The sequence below is a fragment of the Pelodiscus sinensis genome, chromosome 6 (assembly GCF_049634645.1).
Source record: "Pelodiscus sinensis isolate JC-2024 chromosome 6, ASM4963464v1, whole genome shotgun sequence".
NCBI classification, from domain to species: domain Eukaryota; kingdom Metazoa; phylum Chordata; order Testudines; family Trionychidae; genus Pelodiscus; species Pelodiscus sinensis.
The window spans coordinates 79,930,423-79,955,072 of NC_134716.1; the positions used below are offsets into that span (position 1 = coordinate 79,930,423).

The window sequence follows — 24,650 nt, forward strand, 5'->3', positions numbered from 1 at the left end:
GAACCCTAAAATAGTTCCATCCATAAATACATGGAATTCCATGAGGAGTACAGCTAGTTCGGATTAGGAAGCCTAATCCGAACTAGCTACTCCGTGCCGCGTGTACCCGCGCGGCACGGGGTTCGAACTAGCCGGGATTTAAAAATGGCGGCGCCCGGCTTATGCAAATGAAGCCCGGGAAATTCAAATCCCGGGCTTCATTTGCAAGTGCGGTATGCCTACATTACCCCGCTAGTTCGAACTAGCGGGGTAGTGTAGACATACCCTGAGGGAGTTTAGGTTTGGTAAGAGGCTCAAGGCTGTGGCAGGGTTCAAAGTTTGGGAGGAGGCTCTCTGTTTAGGGGGTGTGAGGGTGCAGGCTGGGCAGTTCCTGAAATTGACTGGCATGTTCAGTAAGGTTATCAAAGCTCCCAGACTGGGCTGTAGTCTGCCATAATCAGCGCTGTTATCCTAATGGCTATTGAAAGCCATCTGGGAGATTTTTATAGGCCACTAAAAGTCCAATCAGAGGCACAGCAGGACTGAGGCAGACTCCTTACCTTCTCTGGCTCCATACAGCTCCCAGAAGCAACAGGCATGTCCCTCTGGCTCCTATGTTCAGAAGCAATTAAGGGCAGCTTTACTATATGCCCTTTGTTATTGTTTACTCCTGCTTATTGATCATAAAGGATCTTTTTGAAGTGCCTCACTCCGTGAACTGCTTGCTTCAGAGTGCCTCCATCAGCATGTCTGTATGTTGCTGAGCCTCATGATCTCACTCTACAATGCTTTACCAACAGGAGTTTAGGATATATCTCCATGAGTTCAAAGAACCCTAAAATAGTTCCATCCATAAATACAGTTTGGAAATAATATATTCTATTGAATAGCTTCATTCATCTAAAATTTAAAAGAGGGTTGGTTACTAAATCTGGTTTGCAAAATATATGCCAAAATATTCTTTCAGGATTGACATTGGCCCAATAGCAATAAGGGTAGCTTATTACCACCTTCATTGCTAAGAGCAAGAACCAAATTAAAGACTAACTTTGGGTTCTCTAACCCTGGCTCTGTCAAGTGATAGAATTGTTGAGAAGATAAAACCTTAACCTCCCAGGAGAGAGAAGTGACAATTATGTCTTGTTTCTAAATATGTTTTGAACTGCCGGGTGGCTTTCACCCAACATAATTTATATCTGTTTTCAAGTGCAGAGCCACCATGTAACTATAACTTCCATATCTTGTGTGGGAGACTGACAGAATTTAGTTGGAAATAAATTAACCTAAAATTAAACTGTATAAAACCCATCATCTCTTTTGGCATAAAGATCAATAAGTGAGAGATGGGAAAGTCTCTGGCCTAGTGTCTGCAGCTCCACCATTACCTCAAGGAAGTCTCACGCCAAAACATAGAAAAACATTTGAAATGCCTCCATTCCAAAGATCCATCACCATTTCATTGGGGTGGGAGAGGATATTAAAATGGTCTTTTTGCACATGGGGGCTGTGTCTAGACTGCATCCCTTTTCTGTAAAAGGGATGCAAATTAGACACAGTGCAATTGCAAATGAAGCAGTGATTTAAATCTTCCCCGCTTCATTTGCATAAACATGGCTGCCGCTTTTTTCCGGCTCGGGGCTTTGCCATCAAAAAGCGCCAGTCTTGATGGGGATCTTTCGGAAAATAAAGCCTTTTCCGAAAGAGCCCTTATTCCTTATTTTAAGAGGGATAAGGGATCTTTCGGAAAATGTTTTATTTTCCGAAAGATCCCCGTCTAGACTAGCTCTTTTTTCCGGCAAAGCTCCAAGCCGGAAAAAAGCGGCAGCTATGTTTATGCTAATGAAGCAGGGGGGGATTTAAATCCCTGCTTCATTTGCAATTGCGATGTGTCTAATTTGCATTCCTTTTACGGAAAAGGGATGCAGTCTAGACACAGCAGGGGAGTATGAGTACTGAGAAGGATTTTGATGGTGGTACATCAAAAATAACTGACTAAAAATTAAAATTAAAATAACTGACTAAAAGTAAGACAACAGAAGCTTAAGCTGAGAATCAGCAAGGACTTCTAATGGTGGAATCTATTTATACTGCTGCATGCATTTCCTAAGGATTGGAGCTGTTTTGCCAGGAACACTTAATACTTACTGGATAGACCAACAGAAAATACAGTATAAGGAAAAACCTCACCCTTTGTGGGGAGGAGCCAACAGATATTGTAAGAGAAAAGACTCTCACTACGTTCATTTCCCCACTCTCATGGGAGATTTTGTTGTTGTTCTGATTTCCAAAGTATTGTTTAAATGGGTCACAAGAAATAAAGCTAAAGCAGAACTAAACAAGCAGTCTGGTATATATTTTTTCTTTGATTAAGTAAATAATTTGGTGAAATCTTTTCGCTACCATACAACTAAGCAGGACAGAATAACAGAAAGAAAATACCAATAGCTTAAATGAGAGAGACACACTTCTAAATATAGACTTTATGGAACTGTTGACTTCTAAGTTCATAGGACTCATTTCCATTGCTTCTTAATGGTTCTTTTTCATCTGCCATGTCACCGTCTTTCATTTGTGCAAAATAGGCAGGAGAGGCTTTGTATTCATAATGCCTATCAAGAGACTTCAGGTGGATCAACATATGAAGAGCATAGGCCAGGACTAGAAGCAAAATCAGTGACATAACCAAGCCCATCAGAATTGCTGGTGAGAAAAAGGATGCACAATCTTTGGCATAAGCAAACTGTCCTCCTTCAATGTTAAAGCCTTGAATCTGTAAAGAGAGTAAAATGATTTATGTTAAAAATCCTCTTTCCTGGGTAGGAGGCATTTCATGATTTTGCTCCTACTACTACGAAAGGATTTGATTCACTTAATTTATTCATGTCAGTGCACTTGACTCTGGGGTCTAAAGGATTTGCAGTTATATTTTAAACTAAATCTTCTGTGATCATTTTTGAGAGCCAAGTCAAATATAACTATAAGCTTGATAATTCTGCTTTGCAAGGTATTCCCAGTTTGGTTTTTTTTGTAGGAGTCAACAGTTTCCATTTCTGATTGTACAAATATGGACACAGGTGTCCTGAGACTTTTCCAAGGTTTCACTTCATCTTATTACCTGGAAATCGATAAAAGTGACTTCCCAGAGCCTGGACTCATCGTTTGCGGAGCTGGGCATCAGGAGTGCATTATACCTCTGCAAACTGCTCACATGTTCACAGTGGTACGAATAACTTACTGGAGCAAATATTCTGGTTGCATTAAATGTCGCTTGTACAGAATGGTTGTAAAGTAGCTGTATTCTGTATAAACTAAACCAGTTCTGAACAGACAGCTTGTAATAACTGTTTGTCAATAAGAATCTGAAATTTTTTAAAAGAGAGAGAATTAGTAAAGTTGCAAATGTGACAGCATACATTATTCAATCCAACAAATAGAATAGCCATACTAGATTCATTAAAGTCAACAGATCTATGCCAATTTACACTAGAAAAGGCTCTTGCTCTTTCTGTTGCTGTATGGGAGACCTAAGTCTCTAAAACAATGTTGATTGCTTGCTGCTGCAGCTGAAGAAGGTCATTGGTCAGTCACACAGGACTAGTCCAAGGCAGAGAAAGGAGATCATAAAAAACTTGAGCATCTTCTGACTCCGTAATTATGGAACAGCATTAGAAGAACATCATCCATTCTGCCTCCCTCTCTGCAGCTACAGATCAGATTCTGCCTGAGTAGCTGACCAATGAGAAGCAAGCCCATGGAGGAAAACAAAGTAAAAATACATTGAAGAAATTCCTCTAGTTGAAAACCTTAACTCAGCCAAGCAATGGTCTACACAGCAAAGTTATTTCGAAATAACAGCCCTTATTTTGAAATAACTTTCCTAGTGTCTACACAGTCTACATAGAGGAGAGCTTATTTCGAATTTGGTAAACCTCATTCTACAAGGAATAACGCCAAATTTGAAATAGCTATTTTGAAATAAGTGCTGTGTAGACACTTATTTTGAAATAGGGAGCCTCCAGCCTTCCCAGGGTGCCCTGCTGGCCACTCCAGCCTCACCCAAGCACACTCCACTCCCTCTCTCACTCCCGGGAGTCCTTAAAGGGGTTGACTCTGGCCACAGTGCCTGTGCCAGCTCCAAGACTGCCAGCCCAGAGCCAGCAATCACTGCCCCTCACCCAGTGGCCCCAAAACATGAGCCAGCAAGCCACTGGCAGCCAGCCCTCCACCGCTCCCCAGGAGCAGTCTGCCAGCTCCCAGGAGCCTGCCAGGGCCTAGAGAAGGCGGGAGCCTTCCTGGTCCAGGGTGGAGATCATGGACCTTATTCAGGTTTGGGGGGGATGCCCCCAACGTCCATGATCTCCACACTAGATGGAGGAAGGCAACCATCTATGGCAGGATAGCTGCCAGCCTGGCCACCAAAGGCCACATGCGATCCCAGGAGCAGGTTCACATGAAAATCAAGTTGGTCCGGCAAAACCCCAAACCCTGAGCCCTGAGCTTCCCCTCCCCCTTCTTCCCCTTGCTTCCCACTTCGAGCTCTCTACTCCCAGGTTTCCCCCTTCCCTCTCCCACCCTCTCTTCTCCCCTCTCCCGCCTCCTTTCCCCAGTCTCACCAGATTTTCATTCCCCCATCCCCCGTTCTGTTAAATAAAGAGAATTTGTGCTCCTGAAAATACATGTATGTTATTTGATATCAGGAAGAGGGGTTAGTGAGGGGTAAGTGAAAGGACGTGAGGGAGGAATGAGGCATAAGCCCATAGTGGGGCAGACCAGGGAGGCTCTTAGTGCGCCTCAGGGTGGAAGCTCTCCCGCAGGGCCTCCTGGATACTGACAGCTCCCCAATGGACCTCCCAGATGGCAGCCTGCAGAAAGTGCATCCAGGCTCACAGCAACATGTCCAAGAGAAGCACCAGCGTGCCCAGGGGCAGCTTTGGCTCCATGTTGCAGAGTGCTGTGGGCAGAGTGCTGTGGTGGCCCGAGTGAGGGCAACCAGAGCATGCAGAGACAAAATGCTTTGCTGTCCCACACAGTAAGTCCTGACCTAGTGCTCTGCCGGAACTGGTTCCGGCCAGCCTTAAATGAGATTCAGAGTCCACTCGGTGTGGATTCGTTATTTCAAAATGCATTTTGCATGTAGACGCGTTATTTTGAAATCACACTGTAGTGTAGACATACCCTTAGAAAGCATCATATTGCCACTAGCTTGCACTCCCATGTAAATACAATTTTCCAAACCACAGTTTAAGGGAAGATGTAATTGATACAGTAATGTAAAGCTTTGTTTTCTCAAGACTTGGTCCTACAAGGTTCTGAGAGTCCCCTACCAGCTTGCAGGAACTCCTCCTCCAAGCATAAGCCAAAGGCCATTAAGTCAATAGAAAGAATCCCATTGGCTCCGATGGGCATTGGCTCAAGTCCTTAGACAGTAAAATTGTGAAATTTGGAATTCATATAAAGTTTATCCACATTCACAAGTACATTTAAAGATTAAATTGTTTACATGTGTAGTGTAAACTGGTCTCATGTTACACATGTGTACATAACATGTATTGCTCCATGCACATAAGTATTTAATATTGTCCCAATGGGTGCTAGATGCTTTACAAAAGACATAACAGAAACAGCCTATGCCCCAAAGAGCTTATGGCCTAAACTTTATATATGATACAACAAGTGAGGGAGCATTGTGGAGCAGATGTAGTATGAATAGATGGGGTATGATGCATGGCCAGAAAGGGTTAAACATCCTTCAGGATAAATGTCCCAAGCTCAACCTTTAGGGTGTGTCTAGACTACAGAGTTTTGTCGACAAAAGTGGACTTTTGTCGACAAAACTATACCTGCGTCTACACTACCGCTGAGTTCTGTCGACATAACATCGACAGAACTCAGCATTTTTGTCGACGCTGGTAAACCTCATTTTACGAGGCATTACACCTTTTGTCGACAGAGTTCTGTCAACAGAAGGTGTTATTGCATCTAGGGTTGTGTCTAGACTACAGGGTTTTGTTGACAAAGCGGCTTGCTTTGTCGACAGAACTGAATGTAGTCTAGACGCTCTTTGTCGACAGAAGTTTTGTCGACAGTATCTGTCGACAAAACTTCTGTCGACAAAAGCCTGTAGTCTGGACGTACCCTTAGAGACATACTGTTTAGATGGATATATATATTGTTAGAGGTTAACAATGTAACCAAAGGCTTTGTCTACATTGCGCATTCTTGTGCAAGAAGATATGCAAATGAGGCGTGGCGATGACTATTGCCACGCCTCATTTGCATACCTAATGAGCCCCCATTTTTGTGCTCATTAGCTAAACTGCTCTTTCTTGTGCAAAAACCCCCTCTTGCGCAGAAGTCGTTCTTCCTGAAAACAAGCAGCAGAATGGCTCCTGTGGTCAGCAAAGGGCCAGTATAAGAATATCCATTTGCATGACTGAAAATATACAACTCAATATAGTTGATAATTGACATGATAATAATAGTATAAATGAAACACTGTACTCACAGACGTTATTTAATGAGACTTCTGCTGCTGCTGGGGTTGCAGTTTGTAGATGTGGGGTTGCAGGAGTCAGGGTTGGGGCGTATGAAGGGCTCAAAGCAGGGGGTTGGGGTATGTGGGAGGTGCAAGAGGCAGGGCAGGGAGCTGGGGGTGCGAAGTAGAAAATAGTTGTGGGTGGGAGAGCTGGGGCCAGATTACCTTACCTGATGCGGGCTGAGCTGCTGCATCCAGGCAGCAGTGGCCAGATGAGGGGCCAGGCCAGGATCACCACAGCTGCATCACTGCAGCCAGATCGTGGCCTTCTCTCTTAACTGTGAGGAAGCAGGGTGGGGGGCTGCCACCAGCCCTTCCTCTGGTCAGAGGGGGGCCAGACCATGGGGCCTTACCCAGAATCAGGGACAGGACACTGTGGCCAGGTGGGGACAGGCTGCTGGAGTCTTCTCACTATCCAAGCTGGAAGCATGCATGCATCCCCTATAGTGTACCCTTAGCTGGCCCTTTAAATGAGCGGAGTGCTCCAGCTGGCTCTTGCCAGAGTGCAGCCGGTTCTTACAGGCATTCACTGCCTTCCTTTCATCTCTGGTGAAAGGTGAAATAGACAAAAAGACTATCTTGAGGGGAGTAATTATGCATTTTTAAAATGTCGAATTGTTCATTTCAATTTTAAAAGTTGCACATATTTTGGGAATGACAAAAGAGCCATATTTGGTTCTGTACTGAGCCATAGGTTGCTGATCCTTGCACTAAAGGCTGAGAGAGTTCAGGTGGAGGGGAGGAGCTTCAGGTGGGAGTTTGCACCCTGCGATTGCTCTTGATGAGAGAAGGCAAGAGGGATGGAAAAGGCTCTTGAAATGAGCTTCAGAGAAAGCTAACCCACAAACAGATGGCCTTAAGTTTAGACAAGGAGCTGAGGAACCAGGCTCAGGAGAAAGAACAAGGAGGATAGAGCCTATTAGAGAGGGGTCTGTTGCTATATAAAGGAGCCATGGATAAACTACAGGAGGGAGCCAGCTGTGATGGGCCCTGAAATTATAGATTAAAGATTTGGAAGAGGAACAGTGAGCTGGAGGAGAAAGCCAGTTGAATGAAAAGCAGGATGGGCACTAGTAAGTTAATGTGTTTGGTTTTGTTTGAAGGTTTTTGAGTTAGCTGTATACACTGGGGAGAAGTTTGGAAACCCGCTACTCTGAAAGAAGAGGAGGAGCTGAAGACAGTGTATGGATGAGTAGGATTTTGCTGAACACGGTCTTTTTGGGGAACAGTGATACCCTGGAAGGGTTCAGGTTGTAGGTGACCTAGGTGGAGGGCTGAGTCACAAGAAGCAGTGGACCACCAGGAGGCTTAGCGGGTGAAGGGAGCCTGTGGCGCAGCAGTGAGGCAATTCATCTTGGGGAAAAAAATAGGGGAAAAAATAAAACTAAAAGAAAATTGCTTATTTAAATTAAACTCAATTAAATATAACTGTCTGGTTTATGTTTCACTATATAATTAACAAATCTGACTCGCAACCTTTGCTGGTATGTAACCCTTCTCACAGTTAATTTCCCAGACAGTCTGCATTACAAGTCATTCAGTAGTTATTAACATTTGATAATCTAATAATTGTCTTTGTTCTTAATCTAGTAAACCTACCTAATAACAAGCCCCTTGAGATTGTCAATGTCACCAAACTTAAGTGAAAGCCTAGATCAAAAAGAAAACAATGTCAAGTTGAAATGCAAATCAAAGTGGGGGGGGGGGAGGTAACGGATGCTCATCAAACAATCAAAACATGCATACAACAGACAGTATTTTGAGGCTTTCTTCAAATCCCACTCAAGTCAATGGAAAAATTTCAGTGGTGAAATCCTGGCCTTTTGAAGTTAACAAGGATTTTGCCGTTGCCTTGAATGTGGTCTGGATTTCACAGTAGGAAAGAACTTAACTAAGTGTTTAACTTTAAGTGTGTAGTTAAATCCAATTGGCTTTAACATCTGTTTATCTAGAGCATAGTCAGGGCCATGAAGTACAAATGATAAGGTATGTATCACCTTCCAATCTCAGAAGAAAGTACTGCAATAATATAAGCCATTCTTTGTCTCATAGACCCAGCTACTGTGTTACAAATCAATATATCAGAGTACAAAGTGTTGTCTACATACAACACCACTGAATCAACGTAACTATGTTGACTGCAGCAGAACACAACGCAGTTTATTGTACAATGAATGAGGACAGCTATGGTTTATCCCAGTAAGAAGCATTGTTAGGTCGGTTTTAAAATAAAGACTTAACATTGGTATGATTATGTAAATATTGCTCCAAGTACCATCTTTCTATTGTCTCACAAACTAATAGATGCAACATTTCATTATTCTGTCCCATGCAGATTTTTTAATTATGTCATTTTGCATCTTAGAAACCATTTGTATCATTTATTTTATATAAAATGAGATATTAATACACCTATGCCACTATAGAACTTAAGGAGGAAGCAATTAAAAGCATGATTAATCAGACAATTTATTATTGGGAAAAGGTAGGACAGGTTTCAAGTGCAGAACTGATTTCTTCAAAGGTCACTGATAACTCACTTGCCCAAAACTAGATCCAGTGATCTTGGAGAAGGATTTCAGATGCCCACTTACTTAAATTACACCAAAATTAAGCATAAATTGTATACATCTGATTATACCTACATGCAAATCTCTCATTAAATTCAGTGCCTAGTACAAGACTTTTTTAATACAAAAACAGAGATAGATTATTGTATTACACATGGCCCAAGGTTTCTATTTGGCAATTCTTGTGAATCTAATTCTGGTTCAGGAGCCTGATTATCTATTTTCCTATCTGTATGGCATGGATTTCCACACTCAAGGAATTGGGTTAATACTTAAAAGCTGACAGAGACACACATAGACCAAAAAGGCTTTTTGTTATATATAGCAGGATTCTAGCAGATTCCAAGGATTTGGTCAGAAAGGCTATATAATGCTGTGACATACATCTCCTAACGGTGACTAGCATAAAGAGATTTTTCCTTCCTGATTTAAACAATAGCCCACACTAGCAGACACACATCTTGTAGTGTTTCTCTCCTGGCCCTTTCCAGCAGGTTCCTCCATGGGATCTCAGGAAGAATGCTGTATATTCAATAACCTATTGCTATTTTGTTTGCTGACCAGTAGACTTTCCCAAATATTTTTTATTTTACAACAACATATGAATTTAAATTGGCCTCTCAGTCTAGGTTTATTATGAAACAAAATACAGGACTATGTAGCACTTTAAAGACTAACAAGATGGTTTATTAGATGATGAGCTTTCGTGGGCCAGACCCACTTCCTCAGATCAAATAGTGGAAGAAAATAGTCACAGCCATATATACCGAAGGATACAATTAAAAAAAAAATGAACACATATGAAAAGGACACGGTCTGGCTACGGTGCCCGTGCCAGGTGCAAGCCTGCCAGGACCCAGCCAGCAGACTCTGCACCTGGCACGGCACGAACCAGCCACCCGCTGCCACCCAGCCCTCCGCCTCTTCCCGGGACCAGGCTGGCGGCTCCCGGGAGCCTGCCCAGGTCCGCAAGAGGCAGGCGCCCACCTGGTCTAGTGCGGAGATCGTGGACCTCATCCACGACCTCCGCACTAGGCACAGGAAAGTGGCCATCTAGGGCAAGATAGCTGCCAGCATGGCCACCCAGGAGCAGGTTTGCATGAAAATCAGGGTGGTCCAGTGAGTCCCCCGACCCTGAGGTCTGAGCTTAGAATGGCCGTACTGGGTCAGACCAAAGGTCCATCTAGCCCAGTAGCCTGTCTGCCGACAGCGGCCAACACTAGGGACCCTGGAGGGAATGGACCGAAGACAATGACCAAGCCATTTGTCTCATGCCATCCATCTCCAGCCTTCCACAAACAGAGGCCAGGGACACCATTTCTACCCCCTGGCTAATAGCACTCCATGGACCCAACCTCCATGACTTTATCTCACTTCTCTTTAAACTCTGTTCTAGTTCTAGCCTTCACAGCCTCCTGCAGCAAGGAGTTCCACAGGTTGACTATTTGCTTTGTGAAGAAGAACTTTCTGTTATTAGTTTGAAGCCTGCTACCTATTCATTTCATTTGGTGTCCTCTAGTCCTTCTATTATGGGAACTAATGAAGAACTTTTCTTTATGCACCCGCTCCACACCACTCATGCTTTTATAGACCTCTATCATATCCCCCCTCAGTCTCCTCTTTTGTAAGCTGAAAAGTCCCAGTCTCTTTAGCCTCTCTTCATATGGGACCTGTTCCAAACCCCTGATCATTTTAGTTGCCCTCCCCTCTCCTACTCTCTCTCTTCCCCTCTCCCACCTCCTTTTCCCAGTCTCCCCGAGTTTTGTTCAATAAAGAGAGTTTCTATTTTTGAACACACGTGTCCTTTATTTTGTATATCAGGAAAGGGGGGGCTAGGGAGGGGTAAGTGGAAGGAGGTGAGGGAGGAATGGGGTACGAGCCCCCAATGGGGAGGACTGGGGTGGCTCTGCGGGCTCCTCGGGGTGGAAGCTCTCCTGCAGCCCCCCGATTGACCCCTCCCCCCCCGGATGGCAGCCTGCGGCAAGTGCAGCCGAGCTGATAGCTGAGTGCTGTGATGTGCTGAGTGTGGGCACTCAGGGCACGCCAAGCCAGGACTGCTTTGCAAGTGGGGAACCCCTGAGAACTGTCTGTCCAGGGTGGGGGTCGGGTCCCTTTAAGCACAGCCCTCAGCTAGCCTGAGACAGCAGCTCCACGCTCTAAGTCCTCATCTGATGCCCTGCCGGCACTGCTTCCGGCCATCCTTAACCCCGGTTCAGGGTCCACTCAATGTGGACATGCTAGTTCAAATTAGCAAAACGCTAGTTTTTAGGTCTAGATGCACTAGTTTGAATTAGCTTAGTTCGAATTAACTAATTCGAATTAAGTTAGTTCGAATTAGTGCTGTAGTGTAGACATACCCTAATAGTATTACTGCTGTGCAGCATCATATAGCCAAATACAGCTTTGCTTATTAAATAGTATGATTATTCTACCCTTATGCTGAATAACAACTTCAATAGGACTACGTGTCAACTAAGGGACTATTCCATGTGAGTAAAATCCTACTTTTTAAACTTAATAAAACAACTACTCCATCTCTGTGCCTGTGCTGGAAGAGGCTGGAGGGCCTGGCTCAGCAGGATAGAGGTTTGAGGGGTGCCCATGAAGGCAGGAAGTTAGATTCAGTAGTGTTTCAGCACATCAAGTGACAATTAGAAGCAGGAGTGGATTTTCACTGAAACATACTGTGCCCTGCCACAGGGCCCCCAGGACTAGTAGTCCAACACAGGATCCAGCAAAACTCCTCCCCTTCCCCGTGCACACAGGGTGGCCACTCTAGGGGGGAGCAGTCTCTACTCAGAGAGGGCAGTGGGGGGAGCAGGAGAGCAGGGAGGAACACTTGACAAGTTCAGCAATATTGACAATTGAAAGTGACTCTTTACAAAATAATACTTAAAATGACTTAATCGATGATTTTGTAAAGAAAAAATGTAGAAAGACAGCTAGCTGATTCTTTTTTCCAAATTGAATAAGTTTCTTCAGCGGAAGTTAATTTTTACTTTTCCATTCATGAATCATCTATACAAACTGCAGCAAGGGACGTTTAGGTTGCACATTAGGAAAAATGTCCTAACTGTCAGGATGGTTAAACACTGAAATAAGTTGCCTAGGAAGGTTGTGGAATCTCCATCTCTGGAGATATTTAAGAGCAGGTTAGATAGACATCTATCAGGGATGGTACTGGATCCTGTCATGAGGGCAGGGGACTGGACCAGATGACCTCTCGAGGTCCCTTCCAGTTTTTGTGTTCTATGATTCTATTTTTAACACATTTTTCATGTCGGCTTGATGAAAATACAAATTTTCATCTAGACCAGAAGTTCTCAAACTGGTCTGAGAACTCCATTCAGGTGGACTGAGGAAAGGTTATTATGGGGTTTTTTTTTCTTAATAAAGCACTCTTACCCAAAATACTTTACAATAGTAGCTAATGGTATAAACAATATTTGGAAAGATCATGAAGTGGTTCACCAACACCCTCAGCAATTTTCATGTGATCTGTGGGGAAAAAAAATTAGACTACAAAAACAATCAAAGTACCTCACTTTATTTTCATTTACTTCTTATTATACGAGGAGATGAAGAAAAAAATGAAAAGTGAGAGGGACAGGAAGAGTGAATGTTCTTTTTCTTGGCTGGATGCCAGCCAGGCTCCTTCCACTCCCCCCCCCCCCCAAATGAAGCCGAGCACAGGGCCCCATTAACTCTAAATCCACCACTGGTCAGAAGGGAATATCTATATGACCAAACCCATTACACAACCCACTTTACAAGGGGCTATACCAAAGGATTAACTAGCATTTCCAGAGTAGGATGTTGTCTTACATTGCATGGTCTCCACTGCAATTGGAATCTCCAACATCCACAGCTGCATGAACACCAAATGTCTTCTTTGTCAAGTCCAGCTCCATGTGATTTTTAAATTTAATCATTATCCTCCTGGCCCAGAAAAGAATGCAGGGGCTTCCGTTAACGGTGACATTCACAGGGCTGTAATGGCTGTGCGGCATTGTTCTCCAAGATTCACTTTCTTTTCTGCTCAAGTTGTAGCTGACCATCTAATAAATCACATAAAAGATTGTTACTGCAGGAGTCATTCTCTACATGACATTTGATTTTTTTAAATTATTTTCATGAGATAACATACAACTAATTATGCCATTAAAGAACTTATAATCGATGTCCTGATACTGCCATACCTGTGTAATTGCTACTTGTTTTAAGTTATATTTTGGCTTCACACCACCCTCATAACGTCGGTCTACAAAAGAAAGAAAGTTACTAATATAAATGGAAAATCACTGATACTTTAAAGAATGCATGATTCTGTGTGTTTTCTTCCAAACACAAAGGGACCTTCAGCCAATGCCCCTTTATGAGGGATCTATTGATTTATGAATTTATATTTCAGTTTGATACAGAAAACACTCATACACAGAGCTCCTCTTTGCCCACCACAAATCAATTTTCTGGCAAATATTATCATTGGTGTACATCGTTTTTTTTTCTCCCTGTAGCCCTGATTCATGTAAAACTCCAGTGGAAAAGAACTTTAAAAGGATTAATCCATGGAGCTGTCAAATTGTCCATTTTACATTCATTTAAAACAGGGTCCTTGTTTCTTCACGTTTTGGACCACATTTTCAAATGAGATTGCACTGTGTAAGTATGCATGAGCCTGCATGCACAAATAGGGATCTTCATACCTGTGTTGGATAAAAGTACACATGAACTGAAAGTGAGTAGTCACATGATTTCTTTGTTCAAATACAAGGTTTTGTGGGAACACTACAATGACGTTAGGGGGTGTGTACACTCCCCTTCCATCATCCTTTGAACATTTGGCCATGGATGTTTTTAACTGATGCCAAAAAGATAACATTTCATTTCATTTGTATCAAGTTCACATCCATTGCTCTGGGGATATCCACACATTTTTATTTTAACAGGGCTAATGATTTAACTGGGAATATATAAAGAGGTTTCACTATGAACATTGTATAAAACACTAATTCCTTGCCAGAGGTCTTAATGATTTAAATAGGAATTGTGTGTGCAATTCAAGAATATGCTCAGGCTGACAGAGACTATATCAGTGCATTCAGATTCATTTAAAAGCCTTACCATTTCTTTGGGACAGCTCTTGATCTGAAAATGCATGTGAACTGGAACAGAGGAGAGAGAGAGAAATCCTTATTGTACAATGTCTGTACTTAACATTCAAACCTAGTTTGCTGAAGTGAGTTCCAATTGGTAACATTTCATTCAACAGTTGTGCACTCGTGCTTAAAAATATATACAGTGAAACCTTTGTTATCCGGCACTCTGTTAACCAGAAAACTTTGTTAACCGGCATTGCCCCCAGCCATAATACTGTCACATCTTCAGGTGCACAGGCCTGGCTTGGTTTACCATGATTGGCTTAACAATTTTTTATTTAAGAAGTACTAATCATCTTTAACTCAAAATAGAAATATGAGACCAACTGCCTCACACTACAAAACTACCAATATTAAAAACTTGAGTTTTACTATTTTTGTCCATTGGTTTTTCCTAGGTTGATGAGACCCTCAGATAACTGGAATTTTTAGATAACTGGAATGCCCTAATCCCCGAGCATGCCAGATAACACAGGTTTTACTGTATCATTGTTCCTTGACTGCTTAATGCCAGCCATGCATAAGCAGCCAAAAGCTAGTATATCCAGGAATAAGTCACCCCAATATGAAAGGTTCTTTTAATGTTGAACAAGCTTCTAAGCCATCCCTCTCCTACTGACAGTATGGAAGCTGCGGCCAAGAGAAAGTTAGGGATTCCCCACCCTCCACCTCTTCATGTCAATGACCCTAGCTTTCTGTATCTGCCCATCAAGGATACTGTTAACTATTTTAATTTAGAACAATCTTCAGTTTGCTTTAGTTTACAGTGAAGGACTGACCAATGTACAGGCAGCTCAGGATCAATGGGACACAAAGTCAGTGTGATTCATTCCTCAGCTGTAGGTAAAAATCAGCATCCGCACAATCCTAAAATACCCTTTTTCTACTTCAGTAAAGAGCAAACAGAATCCCCCCAGATATGTGGCTGTACAATGGAACAATCATGCAAGGTGTAAAACATCCTCAACTTCCATTGAAGTCAATAGGCAAGTTGCTTGGTAGGAAAAGCTCAAGAAAACTTTGAGTGAATGCCTACATAACCCATTGTCAGTCTCAGCTTGCCATTAGCTCCTTAAAACATTTAGCCCCAGACCCTCAGTGGGTTTCAATCAGTGCAGCTTCATTGTGGTCAGTTGATCTCTGCCAATTTACACCAGCTGATAATCTGGCCTGTGGGATCAAATGTCTTACAGTGGCCAAAGCCTGAGCAAACAGGCTTTGTGAAGGTTTGTTACACAGAATATAGAGTGGAATCATCATTCCTATACCGGAAGTGCTCTGGTAGCTTCCTCGGGAATTGTACTTCCCTGGATTGATTGGTTGATCCGCTTAGATGCTGATCCACTGGCTTTGTGCCCACGTCTCCTGAGATACGCTGCAGAAACATTCCTCTGTGGGTACAACCAAATGGTGTATGGCTCCACTGCATGCAGTAGATGAAGTTTCCCTTGTACAGCCTTATCCTACTGGTTTCCTCTGACATGAGAACAGCTCAGTTCACTCCATGTGTGACTACAGAGGGGCAGAACAAGGGAGTTGCCCTTTAGCCACTTCATTTGAGAGCATGCATCCAGGGGTTTCTTTTTTGTTTGTTTTTGTTAGATTTAAATCCACCATGCAAGCAAATTAAGAATAAGACATTTCTAAATGCTGGTTTCTTGAATGGTATTAAAATAAGCATGGTAAGCCAGAGTCTTAGCTGCACAATGGCTGGCCAGTTGATGGATCCTGATTTGTGAGGGTTCCTCTTGTGTAAGAGGGATCCCTGAGAGCACCAACTGCATGTCACCCTATCCTCCAGCCAAAGCAGTGGTGTTCTCAAGGAAAAGGTCGCATATCTGGGGTATTCCTATGCCCTTGCGTTTCTTGGCTGCCAGAACAAAGAGTTGGGGCTAACAGCAGCCAAACATAAACTAAAGCAACATATTCTAATTTATACAGAAGCCTGAGAAGCATAAAGGTATCTTTAAGCCACCTTTGTAGCTTCCCTCCTGCTCTTGTGCCAAGCCCAACTCAGGTAGAACTGAGAATCCAGCCACATTCCAAATAGGAAAGCATCTAAGGTATTTAACAAATATTAAGGATGAAATACTGGCTCCACTGAGGTGCATAGTTAAGGACAAGGTTCTGTCTTTATATCTGTTCCTCCCCAATGAGTATGTATATTTTCAGGCATACTCAGTGCAACATGGACTAGAATCATTGGCTACATCTAGACTGCAAGCCTCTTTCAAAAGAGGCTTTTTCGAAAGTATCTTTCGAAAGAGAGTGTCTAGACCACAAGCAGATTTTTCAAAAAAGTGAGCCGCTTTTTCAAAAGAGAGTCTGGACGCTCTCTTTCGAAAAAGCAGTTTGCATTCAATGGCACCTTTTTTCAAAAGAGTACTTTCAAAAGAGTACTTTCGAAAAAAGGCATTATACCTCGTAAAATGAGGTTTACCGCGATCGAAAAAACTGCCACTTTCCTTCGATTTACTTTTGAAAGAATGTGGCAGCAGTCTAGATGCAGGGGAAGTTTTTTCAAAAAAAGGCCACTTTTTTCGAAAAAAAACCCTGTAGTCTAGACACACCCCTAGGGTTCAACTCTAAAATCTCAAACCCAGAAGGTAAAGCTGAACAAACTAGAGTAGACTCTATTCCAGCTTGTCACTTTTTCACTGACTACAAGGACTTTCAGCCAGCTTTGCTCCAAACCGCTATGAAGACTCCTCTCTGCTGTGACAAGAGGCAGCAATATGACAGCAGAAATGTTCCTCAGAAACTGTAACAAACTAAATACTAATAAACTAAAGCCAGCTAATTAAAACCAGCTTCTGCTGGTCCGCATTTCTGCCTCTTATGGCACAATCAACCTTTGGAACTCCTTGCCATAACATGTTGCCAAGACCAGAACTTTAACAGGGTTTTAAAAAGAACTAGATACATTCATGGAGAGTAGGTCCATCTATACTTATTTGCCAGGATGGATAGGAATGGTGTCCTTAGCCTGTGTTTGTCAGAGGCTGGAAATGAGTGACAGGAAAGGGATCACTTGATCATTAACTCTTCTGTTCACTCCCTCTGGCATTGGTCACTGTTGGAAGACAGGATACTGGGCTAGATGAACCTTTGGTATCATCCAGTATAGCCATTCTTATGTTCTTATATTCTAATGACTCTAAGTAGGACTGGGAAAATCTTAGAAGGTTCTATATTCCATTTCAGTTCCGAGCAGATAAATACCATATTCCTACTTAAAATCCTGGATAGATACAATAACGCAAATTTTACTCTTAGTCATACATATCTACCCACTGATTTCAGTAATGTTGCACAAATGCAAGAAAGAGCAGATTTTAGTCCATCATTCTTCACTTTCTATCCTACACCGTAAATTAATGTTGCTGACACCAATAATGTCCATATTTTACTCTAGTGATTAGTGTATTTCATTAGTTAGCAAAATTATCATTGTCCCATATCTAAAAGTTGGTTACCATAAAACCGTGGTCCCTAACCCGGTGCCCGCGGGCGCCATGGCGTCCGCCGGGCTCTTTACATGCGCCCGCGGAGCAATCTGGGCTGGCAGGTGCCAGCCCCGGGCGCATGGCCGGTCCCGGCCCCGGGGGCACCGCGCGTGCCCTGGCCCCGGCCCCGGCCTTGGCCCTGCGGCACTTACGGCGCGCCGGCCCCGGGCGCGTGGCTATGGGGGGGGCCCCGTCCCCGGGCATGCAGCTGGGGGGGCCGCCCCCGGGCGGGCAAGTGTCCCCGCCCCCTGGCGCCCGCCAACCTGAAAAGGTTGGGATCACTGCCATAAAATCATGAGTATAATACACACCTATGTATAATGCGCACCCTGACTTTAGAATCTTAGCATAATGAAAAAAACTGAACTCCTATGTACAATGCGCACCCCATTGTACAGGAGAACAGGAGGTAACCTGTTTCTGAAGTCCAGAATTTCTTGGTCTCTACTAAACTGGAACACAACATTTGATTATCCTTAAACCAGATCTGAAGCTACAGGGAAACCTGCACGCAGCCTGGGGAGCCAGTGGCGGAGTTTGAAACCTGCCCCCCGCCCTCCCGGACAGCTGCCCAGTTGCTGTGGGCGGCAACATGGCCTGCTCTGCTGAGCCAGGAACCGACCCACCAGCACCAAGCCCAGCCTTGCCTGCTTCCCGGAAGCGGCGCCAGGCTGCAGGAAAGCGGGAGGGAGGTACGTGTTGCTCCTACCTGCAGGCTCGCCTGGGAAATGCATGTGCAGCAGACAGCTGCCCGCGCACCACGCCGAACTCGCACCTGCCGTGGGGACCCCCGGGGACCTCTAGGCACAGCCTGAAGGAGCACCGGGCAGGCAGCGAGCCAGGGCACTGCAGCATGGCGGCGCTGCCGGCTCCTTGCCTTGTCCGGGAGCCTGGTGGGGCAGCGGCCGCCATGCTGCGCTGCACTGGGAAAGTTTCTGTGTGGAGAGGAGGAGGCGTTTAAAACTTTAAAAAAATTGCTCCTATGTATAATGCGCACCCCGGCTTTGAGCCTAAAAAACCTGGGGGAAAAGTGCGCATTATACTCGCGTTTTTACGGTAGATCCCTTGATAGTACTGAGCACCGTTCATGATGCCACTATGCCCCCTCTTAACATATTCATCTACAGGGACGAGCAGGAGCAAGCATCTTGCTGAACTTTTCTGAGTGTAGAGACCATTATTGTGGAAGACTCTTGGGCTATGTCTACACTAGAGATCAAAGCTGCTGCTGTCAATCTTCCAGGGTTTGGATTAGCAGGTGTAGTGAAGACATGCTAATTCGAACAGAGAGGGGCACTCCAGTCAATGCTGGTAGTCCTGCTTTCACAAGGAGTAAGGGAAGTTGAAGGGAGAGTGTTCTCCCTTCGATTTCCTGCAACGAGGACAGTGCCTAAATTCGAGTGGAGGTAATTTGATTTCACAATTAACGTAGCTGAAGTTGCGTATCTTAATTCAACCTTATCTCAAAGTGTAGACATACTGTGACAAAGCTACACAAGAATAGGGGAAATGTTTTGCACTGGCCTACATTAAGGTTGGTGATGGTCTGGTTCTCCTGCATTTATCAGTATAACGCCCTATGCTCCAACTTTTCTAAAAGTATGATTTGATGAAAGAAAATAGCCCTAAATTTCATGTATTGTTGGTTTGTCATAAGAAAAGACTGGGGTGGTCCACATTCTGGATAGCTTACTCTCTTTTTTTCGTCAGTTTTTATTCTGGTAAAACAACCACTCAACGTAATTAAGCAGCCTTAACATGGACTTGAAGATTGAGATAGAATGTCAGTATTTTCCTTTTCTACTGTAGAACACTGTACTTGTGGAAAGCAACAGCAACACAAGGATTACTGTCATTTTTCATGGTAATGTATATAAAAATGAGGGAAGTGGGAAAGCCCCAAAATTACACACCAAAAATTTAAAGGCAAATTACTTAATGTATAGCCATTTTACTGAACATAAAATTAAAACAATGTAAAATTAACGAGTCTCAGTATTTCAATTTCCAATCCTATATTATCTTCAGTGAGTGAGTTTGCAGATCAAACATTCATCTTAGAACAACACTTTAATGCAATGTTACAAAAGTCAGTTCATTCTCTTGCTTAGAGAGAACATTTCATGGCTCTTCTGCTGCTTTTTAAGCTTGTTCACAAAACTCTGTCAAAAATATCACAGGAAAATGGTGTAAAAACACAAATTAATGAAAACACATTTTATTCATTCTCAGGGCTCACATTAGACTTGTGCATAACAACATTCTGATTTATAATATTGTAAATGTGAATATGACAGTCAGAAACTAGCTGTGACTACTACTGCTGATGCTGTACTATAGGCTGAAAGGATTACATGAGACTAGAAATGAAACTATAAAGCACTCAGCAAAGAGTAACTAGACTGACAACACTCTTTTTCACTTGTTTTAAACTAAAAACTTCAAATTCATTATAAAATACCGTTCATGTGTTAAAAGCACTGGCATTTCTTTAGAATTCATTATCTGAGAATAACTGCTCCATGATACAGGATACAAGATTTGTATGTTGAAATTACCATTCTAAGTTTGTTAGGAGCCCAACTGAAATTGGCTTAGCCCTAATACAAAGCACTGGAATGACTAATCACTATGTAATACCCAACTAAATAAGATTATATGTATAAAGAAGTGCAAATTCCTACTTATCAAATGACATTATCAGTCTAGAGCAGGGGTCTCCAAACTACGGCCCGGGGGCCGGATGCGGCCCGCGAGGCCCTCTCATCCGGCCCGTGGAGACCTTTTTGGATTCAAAGGCAGAAGAAGTGAGATTGTTTCAAAACCCATTTGAAGCAGATGTGGCCAGTTGCCCAGATGAACTGCAGCTGGAAGTCATTGAGTTGCAAGCAAATGACCTCCTTAGGGACAAGTTCAAAATAGGACTGGTGGGTTTTTACCAGTTTTTGCCCAAGGAAGACTTTCCTAATGTCAAAACTTTTGCATCAAGGTACCTTTCAATCTTTGGAACAACATACCTGTGTGAACAAACATTTTCAAGAATGAAATATGTGAAGAACAATTTGAGAACAAACTTGTCCGATGATAATCTCAGGTCACTGTTGATGTTAGGGACAACAAATCTAAAGCCAGAAATGTCTGCTATTTTGGCATCCAGGAAACAATTTCACCATTCACACTAATACAGGTGTTCATGTGTAGTGTATGAATGTGTTATTAAATAATAACTGAATAAAATAATATTAAATAAATAATTAAAAACAACATCCATGTTTTGATTGTTTTTTATTTGGACCTCAAGTGTGTAGTCGGCCCCCGAACTGCTGTTTGATAGTTAATGCGGCCCTCGGGCTGAAAAGTTTGGAGACCCCTGGTCTAGAGTAACAAAGTCTCTTTTTTCCATCTGAAAAAGCTCATGTGAAAGTATAGGGCCTGCACCTGAAACCATTTATGGAAATAGCTTTATTCACATGTGTGAGCCTACTGATTGCAAGGGGAGTGAGGGAGTGATTATGTGAAGAAGATTTTGCCCTGTGTAGTGTTCTTTTTAGCAGACAAGACAGTTAAAGAGAACTATATTATTAACACAAAATACAATCGACAGTATTACCACTCAATACTATCATTCTGAAATGCAGATTGCATGAGACAACACAATGTTAACAATAGACTCCTTAATACCTTGATTACTCCTTAAAAACATAACAACAAGCAGTGCAACCCTCTCATGTTCTCCAACTTCAAACTGTTTCACTATTGCTGACTTAGTGAAGTTTCAATTATTGGCCCAATATTTTACTAGAAAATAACACTATCCACAGGTAAATCAAACGTAAGTGTGCATGAAAGAAAAATTCAAATTTTCTTTGAAGATAGTTTGCTAGTGAATCATATAGCTACATATCTGATTAGTCTTAGTGTACAAATACATCCCAAGTTAAGATGTGATTGTAGAGTTGTAGCTTTAATCCAGCAAGCATGGGTAAAAATAGATGGACTTCAACCCAGGGTATCACACCAATTACATGCCAAGGGACCCTGGCCTACTCATGTTTACAAGCACACCTTGTTTGCAGCGTAAACATATCTTAGTTACACCAACCACAAGTAACTTGACTAAAGTTAATGCAGTTACACTGGTATGAAACCAATGTAAGTAAGGTCAGAATCAGACCCCAAATGTAGATTTCTTTATTGGAACCCTCCTAATGAAACATATTTCATTACGTTTATTAAACATTTCTTATCATTAGCAAACCCCTACACAGATACTTAACTTTACAGAGGGAAGCAAATATGCCATTCTAATTACACTGAATAATTCTACAGTAATTTCACAGGAGGAAACATATTGATATTTCACAATTAAGGACTTGATTCTGAAGTTCCAGCTCAGGCAAAACTGCCACTGACTCTAAAGGATTATGCCTGAATAAGGTTTATAAAACAAAAACCTAAGAAATGACAAAACTGTAGAGTTTAGTTTGTTTTTTTAAAGAAATTGAGTTCATTATTACTCTTGATAACTTAATACATGAAGAGTATGATCCTGCTTCCACTGTAGTCAAAGACAAAACTTACATTGAGTTCATTTGGAACACGATTGGGCTTTTTAAATTTATTAATCTTTCTTATAAGGTTTGTTGTGAAAACTCAGTTCTACTCTGTTACGTCTTATCAATCAAAGAAAAGTGAAACAAAAAATAAACTATTTGAATGAAAACATATTGTCGCATTTATAACTGTCTCACTGATCTCTTAATACAAGCTTAAGCAAGTCACCACATGTTGCCCTAAATATTCAGATTTTATTGCCAGCTGCAATCATCAGCATATTTGATCTGCATGTTATTAATGACTGAGACATGATGCAAATAATTAAATGTGACTATTTCCACTTTTATAATGCTTGGCTTTAGAAAGCACTATATCTCTTTCTTGTCATTTTTGTGCCCTCAATTTGTACTATGTAAAAAAAACTGAATGCACTCAGACCATAGCAAATACAAACACATAAGATGAGGAGCAATTTTGTCATTTTAATACTTCTTGCAATATTGAACCTAGATTTCAATAATATCCACTTAACATAAATGAAATATTAAGGCACCTCTGCTGCTATTTTGTTGTTAAGTCTATTTTTAACAACTGATCAGGAATGAAAAAGTGAGAAAAGCATTACAATGAAACAGAGTATGGGAGAGAGAAATCACTAAGGCATATACTTTTTTAGACCATTTTAGGCTTATGTATAAAATAATTTGAAAGAGATTACACTTCATATTTTAGGGTTGAAAAGGTTCATTCTCACGCGAGTTCTACATGTTTTAAAACTAAAAATATTCTAATCCTGTCCTGCCATGCTTAACTGTGATCAAATCTATTCCCAAATGATACAAAATAAAACCACAAAACTACATTTTAAAAATGCATTCAGCTCCCCCAAAGTAGTTTGTTGAAATGTATCAAAGTACTGACCTTTCATCCATTCTTACGAACATTTGGTCCACAGAGACTGAAAATCCTACACATAAAAAGAGTAAAAAGCTAAAAGCAATGTTTTTTTCCATTGAGAAATGAATCTGTCTCTCCTGACCAAGCACATCTGTTCTAGCAAAGGGATCAAAACCTGTATTCTCACAAACCATGTGATGGATAGCACATCCAACCAATAGGAGGAAACATTTGTTACTGCATCAGTTGTATGCACTATGTAAACATAAAAAGCCTTTTCTAAGCAACTCTAACATACTACAGTATATTATTTGTGTTATGAATTATTACAAAAGAACAGAGTGCTTGGGTCCTACTGAGCTATGAAGTGAGCTGTCTTTTAAGGGGAAAAAATTTAAAAACCCACCTTTCCAAGTTCAGAAAGCTCAATTGAGCCCTATCACAGTTACTGATTGTTGTAGTTGATCCTTCCCTTGAAAATGCTGTGAAAAGTGTGATTTCACATAACAATCATAATCAAGTGAGAAGGTCACACAGTTTGATGAATTAAGCCTCATAACACCCCAAGAAGTCATCAAATATCCCAAATTTACAGATGTGGAAAGCGAGATACAGAGAGGATAAAGACCTCTTTTGGGGAAAAGTGGCATCAAATTGTGGGTGCCCTACTTTCTATTTTACTATGTTTTATAATCATAATTAAGTTTAAAATTTGCAGAAGTATCAATTTATTTTTGTGTATTTTGGGGGGTTGCCAACTTGAGGTGCCTGGGTCCATTGCCATGGTTCATAGCAAGCCCTGCCATCTTTTGGGATTATGCAGGAGATGATCTGTGGGAAGCAAAGCAAGTGGCCAGTTGGAAACCCAATCTTTTACATATCATACATCCTATGCATCTTCTGCAGAGCATGTGATGACTCTGTTTCCCTTTACAGTTGCAGGCCAGAGAAGCTACCCATATGGCCTAGACCAGTGGTCTCCAGCCTTTTTAAGTGCAAGATCACTTTTCCAATTTAAATCAATCCAGGATTTACTTCAGATCCAAATACCCTTATCCTACTTCCTTTTCTACCTCTTCTTCAAAGCCCTTCCCCACCATACCCCTTTTCCAAGGCCCCACCCTGCTCACTTTATGGACATGGGTACAAAGGTGGGGGGAAGGGAACATCCTGATATCAGTGGCCCCACTCTTCTGCCTCCCCCACCTTGAACAGCAAACAGAAACCGGGGGGAGGGAGGGAAGGCAGCTCTAAGGAAGCGGCCAGGAGTAGCACAGCAGTGGAGCGAAGGGCAGCTGAAGAGCTCTAGCTCCAAGCCAAACCAGTCAGAGTCACCTGTCACAGGCTCCAAGACCTACCAGTAGATCCCAAGTCCCACTCTGGTCTAGAACCCCCCAAATCATAAGGCTGATCTCAATTCCTTATCACTTACATATTTTTCCAGTTC

At 42.2% G+C, this 24,650-nt stretch overlaps 1 protein-coding gene across 1 annotated transcript; it reads right to left on the reverse strand.

Moving 5' to 3' along the window:
* Window positions 1-1,999: 1,999 nt before the first annotated feature.
* On the reverse strand, window positions 2,000-23,343 carry LOC102451902 (V-type proton ATPase subunit S1-like protein). Its single transcript, XM_006124335.4, has 7 exons — window positions 23,228-23,343; window positions 14,209-14,249; window positions 13,284-13,345; window positions 12,910-13,142; window positions 8,114-8,164; window positions 3,095-3,338; window positions 2,000-2,749 (listed from the first exon to the last, which is right to left on the reverse strand). The coding sequence occupies exons 1-7, from the start codon at window positions 23,317-23,319 to the stop codon at window positions 2,447-2,449; spliced, it is 1,026 nt and encodes a 341-aa protein (XP_006124397.3). The 5' UTR covers window positions 23,320-23,343; the 3' UTR covers window positions 2,000-2,446.
* Window positions 23,344-24,650: the final 1,307 nt, after the last annotated feature.